Source organism: Rhipicephalus microplus, chromosome 1 (assembly GCF_043290135.1).
Source record: "Rhipicephalus microplus isolate Deutch F79 chromosome 1, USDA_Rmic, whole genome shotgun sequence".
In the NCBI taxonomy this organism is placed as follows: Eukaryota; Metazoa; Arthropoda; class Arachnida; order Ixodida; family Ixodidae; genus Rhipicephalus; species Rhipicephalus microplus.
The window spans coordinates 269,348,374-269,364,955 of NC_134700.1; the positions used below are offsets into that span (position 1 = coordinate 269,348,374).

The following is a 16,582-nucleotide window of genomic DNA, read 5'->3' on the forward strand; positions in this document are numbered from 1 at the left end:
GGATTCCGCGTTATGTAACACGAGAAAGTTCGGGAGTTACTCGCCGCTGGCTGCTCCCTTGATCTCTCCCCATCCAGTGCGGACTCGTATATACTTTTGCTTTCGTTGGAGCTTGAAAGAACGTAAGGGGAGGTTAAAAAAAAATACAAACACTCGAATGCTGGGCAGCCGGCAGGGCTTCGTGTATGGACACACTCTCACCCATAAACTCTGCTTAAGCCGTGCAACGAAAACAAAATACGGGGGAAGAAAAAAAAAAGGCACTACCATCGTGGAGGTGGTGTGGGTGAAAAACACAAATCGGCCGCCCCGTGACGCGATTGGTGAAAGGGGGGAGCGCCAGCGCCCTCTCGCCCCAGCCTCCATTGGTGGGCGGGATGAGCGCGCGTCTGCTACGGCGGCTCGCAGACGAAGACGCGCTTTTTCGGGTGCGCCATCGACGTGCGGTCCAGGAACCGTTGCGCGATACGCTTTCGGCTATGGATGTCTGCGGTGAATCGGGGGTCACGAAGCCGGCAGCGCCGGAAACCTGACGCAAACGAGAGCACGCGAGGTGTGTGAAACCGGGACGGACACGACGGCATGGGCGTGAGACCGGGCCCTCTGCTTGCGGTCTGGTTAGGGCTCGTCTGCTTCTCGTACCGGCCCGCGCAGTGCAGTTGGTGGTAAGCGAATGCACCCCCCCCCCCCCCCCCTATACCTTGCATGCCATTCGCCTGCTTTATCTCGCAAAGTCTCGACAGTATACGCTTCGACAACGAGTGGTGACCGGAGCTTTTCGGTGTTTTTTTCAGACGAAGTTAGCTGCTGTATAGTGCATCGCACTGCATGATGCGTGAAACTAGGAATTATAGGAGTGCACTAATTTGTAGTGAACTTCACATTTTTATAACGTAAAGTGAATATTCGCATTCGTACCTCGTAACTACGAGGAGAAAGGATTTAATGAGCAACGCGTGAGAAAGGAAAGCGTCACATAGTAGAGAATTTCAAACAATACAATACACCATTTGCCAGAGTTGTATTTCGGAGTGCGATCACCCCTGCTAAGCTACTGTATATCCCGACAAGCATTGGGTACACACACAGGTATTTTCTTGCATGCTTACTAAAGAAAGGCATATAGGATCTGCACTCGGGTATTTCTAAAAAAGCGCATTCATAAAGTCAGAGATTGACTATTCGCAAGTTACCTTCTATCCACCGACAAGTCTCAAAGAATGTTTGAAAATAAGTATTTTGTGCATGTGTGTACATGCGAATGTATGTGTTTTTCTAGGTTTTATTTGGTACTTGTATATGTCATAGCTGTCACCCAATAACGGAAGTAGTAAATCATGCAAACAGCTAGGGTAATATCTCGGTTACTCTATTCGATTCTGTGCGTATATCCACAGAAGCACGGTTTTATAGTTTACTATAAACCGCAGAAGTAGCGTTTTTGCTTAGTGATATAAAGTGTGAAACGTTGTAACAGCCCATACCACCACGAAGCAGCTTTTCGTGGACGCTAGCTATTGAGAAATTAAAATAGCCTATTTTTTTTGTTTAGGAAAGAAGTCACGATACGAATGGTATCCTTGTTTAGAGTAGCAGAGATGATGCGCTTGGAAAACTTCAAGTGGCTCACACTTGTTCATTTGCCATGATGGCGGGAATCAATACAGAATTATCACCTTCTTTGACAGGGAGCCTTCTTTGACAGCCTTCTTTGACAGGGAGGTGAAATTCACTTTTAATATACAGGAAAAAATAACATTGTTGTTGTCATAAACATGAACAAAATACGTTTTTTGTACACAGGCGATTACTACCAGATGTATAGGCCTTTCAGCGTAACACACTGACTGATGCTCTTGAGCTCGCGACTAACTTTCTTCAATTTTCAATATATTTCATCAGACAGATTTGCAATGTGATAAGATAGATCTTGCTCTATTTTATTTATTTTCTCATGTCAAGCCCACCGACACAACACTATTCTCCATATCCCTGATGTTCAAGTTTAAAAATCCCCTCAGACCAAAAACAAGCAATTCAAACTTGTATCTGTACCATCCACAAAGCGATGCTGCTAGAAGCGACATCTGTGTTTGGTCATTTAATACGGCGCGATGTGGAAACTAGTAGTTACTTCCCTCTAACCGTCACATCAGTTTGAGCAGAGCCCTGCGGGTACCCCGTGTGTGACCCAAGTAATGTTGGGGAGGTTCCAATGCGTTATCACATGTGCATGGTTTGCGCGGCCATGTCGTATACATGCAACAATATGTCTCCCGCTTCTCATTGAAATCAATGGTGCCCTTTATTTCTTTCTTATTTTCTAGAAGTATAGCCTTCATTTAATATAATGAATAACTCGTTTCTTTACAGAAAGTCTGACATAAAAATAAATAGATGTTCCTGAACGTGCGGCTGCTTCCTATTAGTGATTTTTTAGCGCTGTGTACGTAATAACGCCCCATTTTGCATAAAGTGCATGTGCTCTAATCTGCGCATGCGCTATAATTGAAACACGGCGTTCCTACGTGCGCAACGTCGTTATGGACGCTACGTATACGCGATACGAGATTTCACTTATTTGTCTTGCTGTGTTTTTTCACTATTCATTAATGTATTGCTGTTTTTTTTCTTCTAACATCTCGGGGTCTGTGCGATACACGTCTTACTTTCCCAAAACAGCTTTTTTTTTTTAAACGTTTGTTACCTAGACGCCAAAAAACGTGGCATATACTGCTCCTAAAGATAAAAAAAAATGCATCGGGACATGAAAAAGTACGTTTAAAATACGCGCGCAACATAACGAACGATATAATTTCATTTCACCACTTTATTAACAAAGTGGTGAAATGGTTAACTTTATTAAACAAAGTTCTGACTCAGTTATATCAAATTTTTGAATAAAATAAAAACATAGCTGTAAACTTACTGCAATAGGGAGGACACAGTTACAGACGAGAACATTGTTTGAACACAGTAATATTACAAAGTCCCTCAAAAAGTATTATACGTTGCACCAACAACAAGCAAAACAAGTGCGAAGACAACGTTGACCAAATAAAGGTGACTAAGTAAAGGAAGCATAGCTAGCGTATTGTGTTAGACATTGAGCAGGTAAACTAGGTATTTTGGCGTTCATGCACTGCCGGCATTTTCTCCATTTGTAAAGCACTTTCCACTATGAGTTAAGAGCATTGAAAGGCTGCTTTACTCTCTGCTGATACAATGTCTGTAAGGTGTTTTATGGTGTGCAGTTCGAGTTTATATTTGCGATGTTTGTTATCTTTTCCCAAGTAAGAAAACTTTAACTTTGGAATAGTCATGGCTGTAACAAAGCCTGCCTTCTAGTATTTTTTCTTCAAAACTAATACAATAAGTAACTCAACCAATCGATTTCAATTACACCTATTTAAGTTTAGATTAGGCATATGAAGGCAGGAGCACTTAATCATAATGGCACAGTATTTTATCGTAAGCCATCTTGGCGTTCCTCATCCTTGGCATTGCACACTTATGATGATAACTATGAACGACGCCATTTTTATCAGGTTACGCCCACGCGCTGTCAATCAAACGGAAGCGTTGGATTAGTCCTTCGCCTTGCATGAGGTGGAAGTAAGGAAACTTTCTGCAAAGTTTGTGGTACCTATCACGAGCCCAGATTGTCATCAGCGCGAAGTATTTGGTAGTGCTAACTACGCCTTGTGATGCACCAATCATGGAAGCCCCCTCTGGTGCAAAAATGCTACGTTAAACAACCTAATTACATCTAAACTGGAATATGTGTGTTGATTGTGTCGCATATTTAAACTAAAACTAATATCGATAACCTCGATAAAGTGCAGTGAAAGGCAGTTAGAGCCACATCTAACAAATTCTCAAGATCAGATTCATTCGCAGAACTTATGAAAGTTAACCATGATGAACCACTCGAGATGAAAAGACAAAAGCAGAGAGTGGAACTTCGTAAACTGCATGCTTCACACGAACAAATCACCCCTAGACTCATCTTTATATATATCGCCTCCATTAACCAGAAGTACACATCACCGTATACAACATGCATTGACACGTTACTTCGCGAGAACAAACACATTTACGAATTCAACAATCGAATGGTACCGTATAATCAAATCGACATCATAATCTTAATTATTATTTGTTTTGTAGCGTTTTCACAAACGTATTAGCTCTACTTCTGTAATATTGTTTTCGTTTTCTTTGTTCTTTAAATCTTTTTTCCAAACGAGTTCACTGTATGTACCATTTCCCCTTGCCCTCCCTGCTTGAACTACGTGTCTGCAGTCTTCAAGATATAAATAAATAAAAATGAACACGCGAGTACTGAATTGAGAAATGCACAACAACAAATTAATAATAACGCTCCCTGCGTGGAATCCATCCCATACATGCACTATGTACAAATTAAAGCTTGGTGATACACTCAATCAAACTTCGCAAAGTATGTCTTGGGGACGATGCGATTGATTCGACAGTGCAGCGAATGTGAAAACAACACTGGGATGGCTTTGTCTAAACGAACACAGCAACGAAGCAAAAATCTTCGTCTCCCGCTATTTTTACTCAAAACAAAATAATCAAAGTTGGATCATGGCATTATTACACCTGCATCCCCCACATTATTCGTCATCAAGAAGATTTATTGATTGATTGATTGATTGATATGTGTGGTTTAACGTCCCAGAACCACCATATGATTATGAGAGACGCCGTAGTAAAGGGCTCCGGAGATTTTGACCACCTGGGGTTCTTTAACGTGCACCCAAATCTGAGCACACAGGTTTACATTTCCGCCTTCAGCCGCCGAAATGCAGCCGCCGCAGCTGGGATTTGAACCCGCAACCTGCGGGTGAGCAGCCGAGTACCTTAGCCACTAGACTACCGCGGCGGGGCTCTTCATCAAGAAGAGATCATAGGCCTGCGTTTGAGGAGTGTCTCTGGACGAGAAATGTTTTTAACCTTTTTTTTTCGCACACAATATCGGACTGGAACTAGTTACTGCCTGAAGTTCACCCCCACCCAAAACAAAAACGGTTGATTTGTTTTACGTAGTTTTATGTCACTAGCAATAATTTCGTTGGTGTGAATAAATGAAACATTTGAATGGAAGTATACAATATCTTCAAAGAGCATGCTGCAGCAGCGACATTCGCGGCGATTTCGGTTTCCTACTTCTCACTCGCTTCTCGGGCGTACGTATAGGTGCACGTAGTGCATGCGGAGTGCCGCGTGTCCCGGATTGATTTCTGAGGGTTGCCCGACAATGTTCGTTTTTGCGCTGCAAAGACGCAGCCGCATTGCTCACCTGTGCTCCCCGTTACGACGACCGATGATTCATGCGGCGCAAACGACGGCGTTTCGAGAAAGGTTCCCCCCGCTTTCAGGGTCGGCACGCAGCCGAAATGCATACGTACAGTCATCGCTGGGGTTTTACGTGTAAAACCAAATATGATTATCAAGCACACCACAATGGAGTATCCGTTTCTCTGTTACAAATTATGGTAAACAAACTTTTACCCATCAAACAACTTCCATATTAAACAAATTAGAGTATAAGCTCAATTTTGACTGTACAGAAAAAGCATTTGAGGTACAAGTTAAAGAAGTACTGATGCAGGAAAACATACTTTTTGATGGATACTAAAAAATGCTGATGTTAGCAATGGTATAGTAGTCGGGCGATGGAAATCTTGTACTGCATGTGTTTTATTAACTATAAAATATAATGGTATGTATCACATGTCTCTAATGTTCTAGTCTGATTCCTTCCTTAGTGATTGTTATTTAAGTATGTTATGTAGTAAGTATGTTACAAGATTTGTATAATCAGTCAGATTCAATGTAACATGATATTTTTGTCAGCTATTCTTTGCTCTGTTGCTTCTTTTGTTCGTGAAGGTCTGGATGCCGCGAAAGCTGTTTTTTATTTTTATTTTTTTGATGTACGAACTGTGTACAAGGGTGTTGGGTCCTCTGTCAGGCTATATGCCTTTAGCCCCAACATCCTTTTGTTTCTTGTGTCTTGTACAAGAAAACAATAAAACAAATTTTGAAAATTGAAAAAAAAAATTGAAATTGAAGTTCAACCAGCTGGGACTCTTTAACGGGGACGTAAATAGAAGCTTACTAAGTGGGTGTTCTTCGCATTTCTTTCGTGCCTGCAGTGCGTGTGTGACCGGTAGACAATCACGCTCTTTCAAGCTTAATATAATGCGAACAAAGTTGCTAGGTATTGCCTATATTGCTCCAATTCGGCTATACTTTCCCTGACCGGTGGTGGCAATAAAAAAACAAAGTTTTGGTTACTTTGTGGCTACTTGTTTCCTCTGTATGATGGACTAAGTTGCCACGATGCCGTCGCAATCGCTGGCGTTTCGAGTATGCGATGACCTAACATGGCGGTCAAGGCGCATTTTCAGCTCCGAATATACAATATGGCGATGGTAATACGCAAAAGAAAATGTATTTGCTACGTGGTTGCGAGACGGAGAAAATTTTTGCGCGAGCTAGACCTCAGTTTCAACCGCCTATCGCTGAACTATAAGACTCAGAGCACCAATCGACATTAAAGAAGAGATATCTGAAAAGCTGCTCGCGCCATTTTCGAGGACTGAACATGGGCTGTACGTGACTCAGGAATATTAACTGCACTGCCTTCGTCATAATGCAAGCTAATAGTGAGAAAGTGATTACAATCAGTGTTTTGATTGCTGCAACAAATTATAATGATCACAATGATACCGCACTCATTTTAGGGGCGAAGCTCCTTATATGTGCCTTGTGCGTCCCCCGTTGTCGTAGTGCGTAACCTGTGGCACATACCCGCATAACAGTGGCACATACCCGCCCTCGGGCACATATATCCGCATGTCCACATGTTACGAAAAACGTAGCACGGCTGCATTATCACGCTCTCGGTGTTAACAAAGCGTTGACAGCAGAAATGTGGTACATGCCCTCGGTTAGTCCTTGGTTTGTCCGCTGGATATGGGGGCACTTGTATATGATGTATATATCATAAAAAGAAGCGATATGGCGGTACCTGAAGTGTTCACTAGATGAACGGACGGACGGACGGACGGACACAGACGGACGGATGGATGGACGAACGAACGGGCGCACGTACGGATGGACAGATGCACGAACGGACGTACGGACGGACACACGAATGGACGCACGGACGGATTGATGGACGCTCCACCCCATTCATCATCATTAATTCCGTCGATATGCTGTGAATTTTTTATTGTTGCACGGCTGTTAATTCTGCTTTGTTGAAGAATAGTCATGTAAGGCGCATGACGAGGGTAACTTTTGCAACAGCGCAAGAAATTTTCGTCATGGTGAACGAAATTATTACTAAAATAAACAGCTTATGTATGCTTGAATCACGGCAGTTGTGGCTTTTGAAGTGTTCATGCTGTACCTATTAACCTTTTTACCAAAAGGATTTCGCGTGTGGCCACCTATCAGAAAACAGCCTAATTGTTTCCCCTCACATGTGGCTATACTTTTGAATACTTAATAAGGCTCGTGGCCAAAGTTGGTTAGCTCTTTTTTCCAGTGTTATGGCTTTTTTTTTCTTTGACTTGGCAACCCTCAACGGGACACTTTATACGCGCTGAGCTACTTCGGTGGGTTTGCAAGCTTGTATGAATGCGTGCTTGATTAGGGGGAAAAAGTGATCTCGGTCAATGTACTACGGCGCCTGTTAGCCCGTCGCGCGTGAACTGCTGAGGCCGACTCCACTAACATTTATTTCACATATGATTCGTTCTCATTGGTAGACGGCCTCGCTAATGAAATGGCTGGAATCAGGATTGGGTGAAAGTATTCCTAAAGAATAAGTCAAACGTGGAACGTTTCTTGCAAGGACGGGATTAGATTGCCACAAAGAGGAAGAAGTGCTATAACAGCCGTATTGCTGGTGAAAGGTGGACAAGGTGTGCCAGTGGATATAGACGTCTGCAGTGGCTTGAGCAAACGAAAGCATGCCCTTTTTTTCGCCTGTATGCATCAGTTCCGCTATTTCGAAAGAAAGAAAGAAAGAAAGAAAGAAAGAAAGAAAGAAAGAAAGAAAGAAACTGAATGAATGAATGAATGAATGAATGAATGAATGAATGAATGAATGAATGTGTTGCTGCCCTGTATTAGATTTTGTCAAGTTAAATTAATATGCCGCATGTTTTCAATGATGACCTTTCTGATCTGACCCTGCCGCGGTGGTCTAGTGGCTAAAGTACTCGGCTGCTGACCCGCAGGTCGCCGGATCGAATCCCGGCTGCGGCGGCTGCATTTCCGATGGAGGCGGAAATGTTGTAGGCCCGTGTGCTCAGATTTGGGTGCACGCTAGAGAACCCCAGGGGGTCGAAATTTTCGGAGCCCTCCACTACGGCGTCTCTCATAATCATATATGGTGGTTTTGGGACGTAAAACCCCACATATCAATCAAACCTTTCTGATCCTATCGCATGAAACACTTCTGCAGAGACTTAACAAAAGTAGGGAAAAAAAAACGGCAGATATGCACGACAAGTACAGGGGTTGGAAAAGCGTCAGGAATTTATTATGAGGCAATGCACACGTTGTGTGTGCACTGACGCGCATTCTTATCGCGTACAAAAGCGTGGTTAAACTTGTTCTTGGCTTTGCTATAGATGCAGCCTAGCCTGCAGCAAGTGTGACTCACGAAGAATCTGGGGTGAGTGCGAAAAAAAAAACAATTCACAAGACGTATGCAAAAGTAAATCACGCGTTTTACCAGAGACAAAGACGTAAGAACGTTATCAGTCATTGTGCCATATATACAGCTTCGCCTTGTAATCATTTTTTTTCTAATTTGATTGCTGCAGAACGTGCCAGAAGATTGATAACAGATATCTCAGGGCTAGAACCTTGGTCTTCATCATGGTATTTTTTTTTTCATTTAGGATACTGCTTAAGAACAGCTACATAAATCGCATACTTCAATAGTAAAAAAAACGACGCAATCTAAACTAAGACAAGTAAAGATACAGGACTAGCCCTCATCTGCCAACCGCGTTCGTTTATTGGGACGATAAACCAATACATCTTAAAATGAAGTACAAGGTGGGTACATGGGATAATGCGTACTCTCTGTGTACTTCAGGATACTGAATAATTACATAGTATCCTGTGTACTTCGGGACACATAAGATACTATACGTACTCCATTTCAAGGTATCTAGTGCATTTTCACAATAAACCAAAGCAGTCGGCAAGCAGCGTCCTGCATCCTAGCTTGTTCGTGTTAATATTGCACTGTGAACTGCGGATACATACCAACTGTCTCGCATTCAGACCATTCAGATGCCAGTAAATAGTTTTCGGTGTTTTGTCTACGCGCTCTTCCTTCTTTCTCTCATTCATTTGGAATTACCACTAGCGTTTGGTTAAGCTGATCGCGTCTATACTACTGCCTGATTCCTCGTTAAACGATCCACTGTTTCGCATATATATATACACTGTCGCGCTGGTGCCACGAGAGGTCGAAAACTGACGGCGACACAAAAGGGAACACGCCCGTCAATCCGACAATCGTTTCTTGGCGAGCACCGAAGTCAACGTGCACAGCTTCCGGGGTCTGGGCTGCGGGGTTAAACGTAAATAAGTGCGCGTCATGGACACCGATCGTTTACGGCGGCAGGTATCGGCTTGGAAGCTTCCGGAGGCCACGGCGCAGAAACAATCGATGATACTGTGTCCATGCGTTTTTGCATTTTCCTTTTTAGCGGCGTGTATAACCTCGTTTTAAGAAAGCACCCACGCAAAGGGCAGGCGTTCTGCGAACGTAAAATGTTTAAACCTTTGTCACTGCTGTTGATCCCCCGCTCAAGTCGGTAGCTTCAGCCTGTGTCAAGTAACGCGCCAGCCGCGATGAGATGCGCGGACAGCGAGCATTTCACAGGTCACGGCATGCGTGTATGCACGCACGCTTCTGGGGATCACGGGCCTCTTACGGCCAAATCTCGTCACTAAACGGCTCAATCTATTCATACGCGTACTATTGTATTTTTTTCCTATATCTATCTTTTATTTAAGTACATCTTGCGTTAATTCTGTGCGCTATAGGTGAAAGCGAAGTCAAAAGGCAAACGCACTCCGTGTGCTTCCGAGTTAAGCGCCGTATTTCTCTCTTTTTTTTTTTCGTTCCGCACTCTAATGGGGCCTTGGGAATTGTCCTTGCAACTTCGCCTATGGTTTTTCTTTGCGCTCCACGTTACATTTTGTCTTGCTTCTTCTTTCATCCATACGTCGTAGCGGCCTTTAGTACGTAACCTGCCTTAAGAAGTGTGGCAGCTTGGGCTAGTTGGTATGACATGACGATAGTTATAGCGCGAGAACAGAACGACGACAAACAGACGTTCGTGTCCTTCTTGTCTCTTTGTCGTCGTTCTGTTCTCGCGCTATAACTATCGTCTTGCCTTAAGAAGCTGGGAGTAAATACCGCCCGCTGGAACTCCTGCATCTGAGGGTCACTTCTGAGGATTAAAATCGGGCACAATATATACCGGCCCTGAATTGTTTCCAAACCTCTGTTCCCTCTTGCCCGGTCCTCGTTTTTTTGTGTCTATAGGTTGTTGTTTTTTATACATATTTCTTCTTTTATATCCACCCTTTGTACACGATTTTCGCGCATTAATTTACGTTGGCACAGGAATGACAGGGATAGGCTAAGCACTGAGCTGTCAACTATTGAGGCGATACAAGAGGAGACACAAAATGCAAGCGGAAAGAAATACACTGTGCTAATGCGTTTTCTTTCATACTTTGCTTCCCAGCGCGCCGAATGGCTTGCGCCAACGTAACCGCCTCAACACGGCCACAGGCCCATTAAATCTAATAATTCAAGTAACGATTTATCAGTCACAAAATTTGCTCTATTGCGAAAACAGGACATCTGCAGTACCGCACTGCTCAGCTCAGACCCAGAAGAGAAACTAACAAAAAATTTGGCGAGTTCACAAAAACTAAGAGAAACCGTGTTTATTTTCGGCACGCATGTCGCAGCATTGCTGTTAATAAACTTAGGTTGTGAGCATACAAATAAACAACTTTATGTTGGTTAGGTGAGGAACGTTCTCAGCCAACTTGAAAATGTCTACATCAGGGTCGCTCACCGAGATACGCTAAAACTCACAAAAGTGTTCATCGGTTATTCGGGAGGACATGGTTGATTTGATTAATGTCCTTCTCGAAAAATTATGTTTGTAGATGCATACCATTGAACACTGCTATCATGGCTGCTGCTAGTTTCTTCTAACTCGATAACTTTGAGTCTCACCGCGATCATCAGCTATGAAGGGTGGGACGGGACAAATTTTAAAGTCCTTTTTCCTCCACCCCACGGGATACAAACTGCCGTACTAACCCTAAAGAAAGTTTATTCATTCATTCATTTGATCGCATATTCATAATATCTGGAATTTTACGTCCCAAAACACGATGTGATAATGAAAGACGCCGTAGCGGAGGGCTCCGGAAATTTCGGCCATCTGGTGTTGTTCGACGTTCGCTGACAACGCAGAGTACACTGGCGTCTACCGTGTCGCGTCCGTCGAAATGTCACCGTCGTGATCGGGATCGCAACCACGAATTTCGGGTCAGTAGCTGAGCAGCATATCCACTGTTCCACCGCGGCAGTCATTTGAGGCCAGAGAAAAACTTCACCATGCATTCACATCAAACGCGTCTTCGAGATCACCGTCTGTCAGCGTCAGCGTACAATGCCGAATGGACGCGATCATTCTTTGTCTCTTCCTTACCTCATCCGAGATCAAAACTGCCGTGTCGACCTTCAGGTAGAGAGTAACAAGGGAAGGGGTATAGTTCTTACGTCGTGCCGGTGGCAGCATAATACTGCCTCACGGAGTGCATGAGGCCCGCGTGCCGCATGATTGCGATCCCTCCTTTAAAAAAAGATATATTTTAATGAGACTAGATGGACAGCTCGAACAGCCGTCGGTAAGAGGCCAGACAGTCGAGTCCAAACGCTCGCTCTCTTGCTCACTCACTTATAAACAAACACACACACACACACACTCCCTCACTGTCTCTCTTTCTTCTCGAGCCATTCGACGTGTCCATCTCTATTTCCTTTATACTAGTCGGCGACTACAACGTAGACAATATGGGCCTCAGGATCTCAGGTCGGCAAAAGAAAGTGGAACTCACTCAGACTCACTCAAAAATATATTTTGCCCTTTGGACACAGTCGAACTCCGACTAACCAAAATTTTCCTGAGCCGAACTCACTTGAACTGACACTCACGAAAAATGTATTGAACCGCACTCACTCGGACTAAGACTCACAAGAATATTACTTACCCGAACTTACTCACAACTCAGATTGATTATTTGATACGTAGGGTTTAACGTCCCGAAACCACCATGTGACTATATGAGAGACGCCGTAGTGTAGGGCTCCGGTAATTTTGACATTCTGGGGGGCTCACACTCAGACTCACGGCCTAATCTGGGTCGGAGTGAGTCCGGGTGAGTCGAATCACGAGCGAGTTTGCCGACCTATGCTTAGGACCTAGCCTCACTCTGTCGTCAGCATTCACTTTGTGCATCGGCTGCCAATGTTTTCGTCTGCCAGTCCTATGTTTCCACTCCCCATGCCACGTACTTTACTTTTATTCTTCCTTTACCTTTTTCCTCACCCGCCAACCCTCTCCCCCCCCCCCCAAGTGTCGCGGTTGTGCTGTCGGCGCCCGAGAGACAGTCACTGCGTCACTTTGCCCTATTCGTAACCTTGTTCCATCCCAATGAATCTCTGTCAGCGTGCGTGATGTTGCCGATAGGCTGACCGCTCTGCTCTTCTTCATTGGTGTGCTCGTATCGCACATAATTTCGAAAAGTATGATTTAACCTGTAATAAATTACCATTTATTCCATGGCATCCCATATTGAGCTCATGCCGGCACTTTTTTTTTTTGGGGGGGGGGGGAAGAGTTAATTTAACACTGCCAGAATAACTCACAAGGTTGTGCGCGCTAAATATTATAACTTAGTGCTGCCATCCCTGAAGCAGTATGCAAAACGGACGTGAAATGCCTTCTGCAGTGCATACGTGAAAGTCTGGCGCGTGACCAAGAGCAATTCGTATTGTTTTCTCGCAACCTTTTTTTACACTGCAAAAGTTTGAGAAAGTGATTGTGGCATATCTCGAAGCCTCATAAATTACTGCTCGTTATTAATTTTCTCCGCTGCTTTTGCAGATAGTGCACAACCATAAATCGATATGGGTCAAATTTTCAACAGTATGCATTTCAGTGAAAAAATACGCCATCTATTGTCATCTATTCTGTGCTGCTCACTAAAGATACAGACAAAAACCCAGCCTCGGAGATCACGCAGCACAGCTCTGTTGCGCAGAATTTAGGTCGTGATAGTAGGTTGCGCAATGCTTCATCAAAGTCTAAGGTTCCAGCCACGATACTTGGAAATTTGTAATAACATTAGTCGCATGGATACATGAAAAGGGTGTGTGAGGTTCGACCAATTCAAAGTGATATTTAACTTTTCGGTTTTCTCGACAAACTGGCGATACCTACCCTCATGTCAGTGGTGCGAATTTGCACTCGAAAGTATAGCAGGGTGACGCCATGAAAAGATGCGACGGTACCATGAGACTATGCAATCAAATATGATAACTGACATCACATTAACGCTCGTTGACATTTCATGTTAGTTGGACATTCCCTCTCGTCGGACGTCCGACCTCGGTATGACAATCGGAGCACGTTACGAAGCAGCTTGACGGCGCTAAGTCATGAAAAAAGCAAAAATGTTGGATATCTTAGTGAGAGTGATTGATTTGAGAGGGTGTTTGTATTGCACATCGTGTGCGGCTGTCCCAGCAACATCTTCAAGCAGCTGAAGCGCAAATACACTGAGACCGAAACGAGTGTGAAGCGCTACTTCCCCGTAGTGAGTACAAGAAGCGGTTATAGCATGTTTCAATGCATGCACTGTTCGTGCTCAACGTATGTTCAAAGGGCAACTGCACTCTCGAAATATCCCGCATACTATAATCGATTGGATACGTTGGCGCCGATTCTGGTGGACGGTGAAGGCACGAGCGTTCTCTGTGATTAAAGTAAACATACTTCTTTTGGTACTGAACTGGACCAATACTGTATTTTGTTTCGATTATTCTTCGCATTGCCATTAACTTTTGTGTTTCCTGCATTAGTTTTCACTTGTCTTCCCAAAGGTGGTCGAAATTTCCGGAGCCCTCCAATACCACGTCTCTCATAATCATATGGTGGTTTTGGGACGTTAAACACCACAAATCAATCAAGTCATTTGTCTTCCCAATACATATGTCATTTTGTGACGCATCCGTGCTCGATGCAGCTGCGTATGTTTGGTGTCTTGCGTGAGCTACTTTTTTACACAGACAGCGAGAGACTTTATTAGAAAAACACATATTTTTGCCGGCTTCAACATATCGCTGGCATGCTACTCTGCACTTGTTTTTTTTACACAAACTTATGTGAACCTGAAATTTTCATGTTTGTTCTTTTTCTTTACCCCCTCCCCCCGCTATAATCTCTGTATGGGCGCTGTGAGTAATAAAAAATTAATTACTTGGGAGCAGAAGAGCACTAAATATATTGGCGTGTGCATGTGTAGAAAGCAACGGCGCCTGCATAAAATTGCCTTTTTTTTTTTTTTGGAGCGTAGGTAACAACGTTTCTATTTTACTCATTACGCGTTAGAGGAAATTTCGGGCAGAGAGCCGCATCTCGTACTTTCAGCGCTTTCATTTATTTCAACGTCTCACGATTACATTCCGGTCGATATACGGCGGCCTCAAATTCAGGATCGGGAAAGAACACAAGTTGCGGGGGGCATGTCTGCATGCATGCTAGTCACGCCTGCGTTTTTTTTTTTTTTTTGAAGCGCGCCACACGGACGCACAAATGAACGGACAGCGCAGACAAGGTGCCGAGTGGCCCGCGGAAAACCAGTTAGATGAGTTTATGCTCCAATGAAAGGAGGGAATACGAGAAGCGAGGGAAAGCAGAGATAAGGCGCGACTCCGACGTGCTGTCGAGGCAGCGTTGTGCATACGTGCCGTACACATGTTGAGCGCGTATCGGACAAGCAGATCATCTGCTCGGATCGGAGCACGCTATGGGTTTACAAGATGGCTCGGCGGACGGGAGGGGGGAAAGGGGTGACGCATTTCTCGGTTCTATTTTCGTGCGCCCCGCCGGGAGCCGGCTTTTAATGCCGCGATGATAGGCCCAATCTTGCTTGCGTTGGCGACTTTTATTTCTCGCCTATTAATTCTGTCACGAATCAAGCGTGAAATGAAATGGGAAGAAATGAAGTTTATTATAAAAGGGTTGTTGTTGATATTGTCTCACGCAAAATGCATTGGCGGATAGGTGTGGCTGAACGAGGAGAACTAGGAGGAAAATACTTTATCTTTTTTCTAGATGCATAAATACAGAAATACGGGCAAATTCAGAGCTGTTTGTTCCAAAATTATGAATGCGCTGTTAACGTCATAAAGCAATGCTTCTTATTGTCTTTTATTTCTCTTATTATTTTCTTTCATTCTTTACTTGTGTGTTTCTTCGGTATTCACACCACGATGTTGAGATAGCCGGCTCCAGTTTATATCCTGCGTCCCCATGTTACCACATATAAATAAGAAGTGCAAAAAAATTATACAATCACACTACTGTGTGCACAGGGCTGCAAGCGCACAAAGAATGCTTTTCACGCACCCAACCAAACAACCAGCCCGTCACATACCTTTATAAGTGAGTCCACACAAGTCTTGATGACCAGCTCATGTGAATCCACCTCGTCAAGTGTGGCTGTCAGTGGCGTAGCCTGGGGGCGGCACACCGAGCCCGAGCCTCCCTCCCTGAATTTTTTTCGCCAGAGCAAACAGTACGAAGAATGACCATTGTGAAAGGGTGCACCCCCTTCACCAAATCAAGTGCCATCCCACGAAAAAAAAAAATCTGCGGACATCCCTGGTGGCTGTGTCTTCTTTTTCATTCTATTTGGTGCCATTGAGTTCATGCGAGTGCTGTTGAGGATATTTAGTTCAATCTAAGCACGAGTGCGCCCTGTGTAGCAGTGATATTGATAGCATTGAGTCCGAATGAGCCTTGAGCGGAGACGGTTGGCGAGCGAGGATAGTGAGTTCCGTTTAGTGTGCCAACCTACGGAATATCGGTAATCTGTGACGCCATCACGACGTCACGGATCAGCAAGGTTATGGCGTCATCGTGACGTCATCCCGTGACATCGTCTATTGGTCATAGGTGAACCGACTTCGGAGGTCGGGCAAAACCACGTGACGTGCAGAGAGCTGCAGGTGTGGGAGGAAAAAAATGCAATAGGCTGAGAACGTCGAGGTGATTTATTGCGTGTCTCTCGCACTGCGGCTCGTTAAGCTTTTTTTTAAGAATTCTGTTTCCGGACTGCCTTACTGCATTACCGAGGGCGCAGAAGGCATTCGCCTTCAAATGTTACAATGAGTGTAACACCCACCTAAACTGTACAG

General features: G+C 44.1%; 1 protein-coding gene across 1 annotated transcript in view; it reads left to right on the forward strand.

Annotated features, from left to right (window-relative positions):
* Window positions 1-422: 422 nt before the first annotated feature.
* LOC142817319 (protein Wnt-4-like) overlaps window positions 423-16,582 on the forward strand; it is a 56,168-nt gene continuing 40,008 nt past the window's right edge. The window contains exon 1 of the mRNA XM_075894359.1: window positions 423-665. Within this exon, the coding sequence (XP_075750474.1) occupies window positions 583-665 (83 nt within the window). The 5' untranslated portion in view covers window positions 423-582. The remainder of the gene's footprint in view (window positions 666-16,582) is intronic.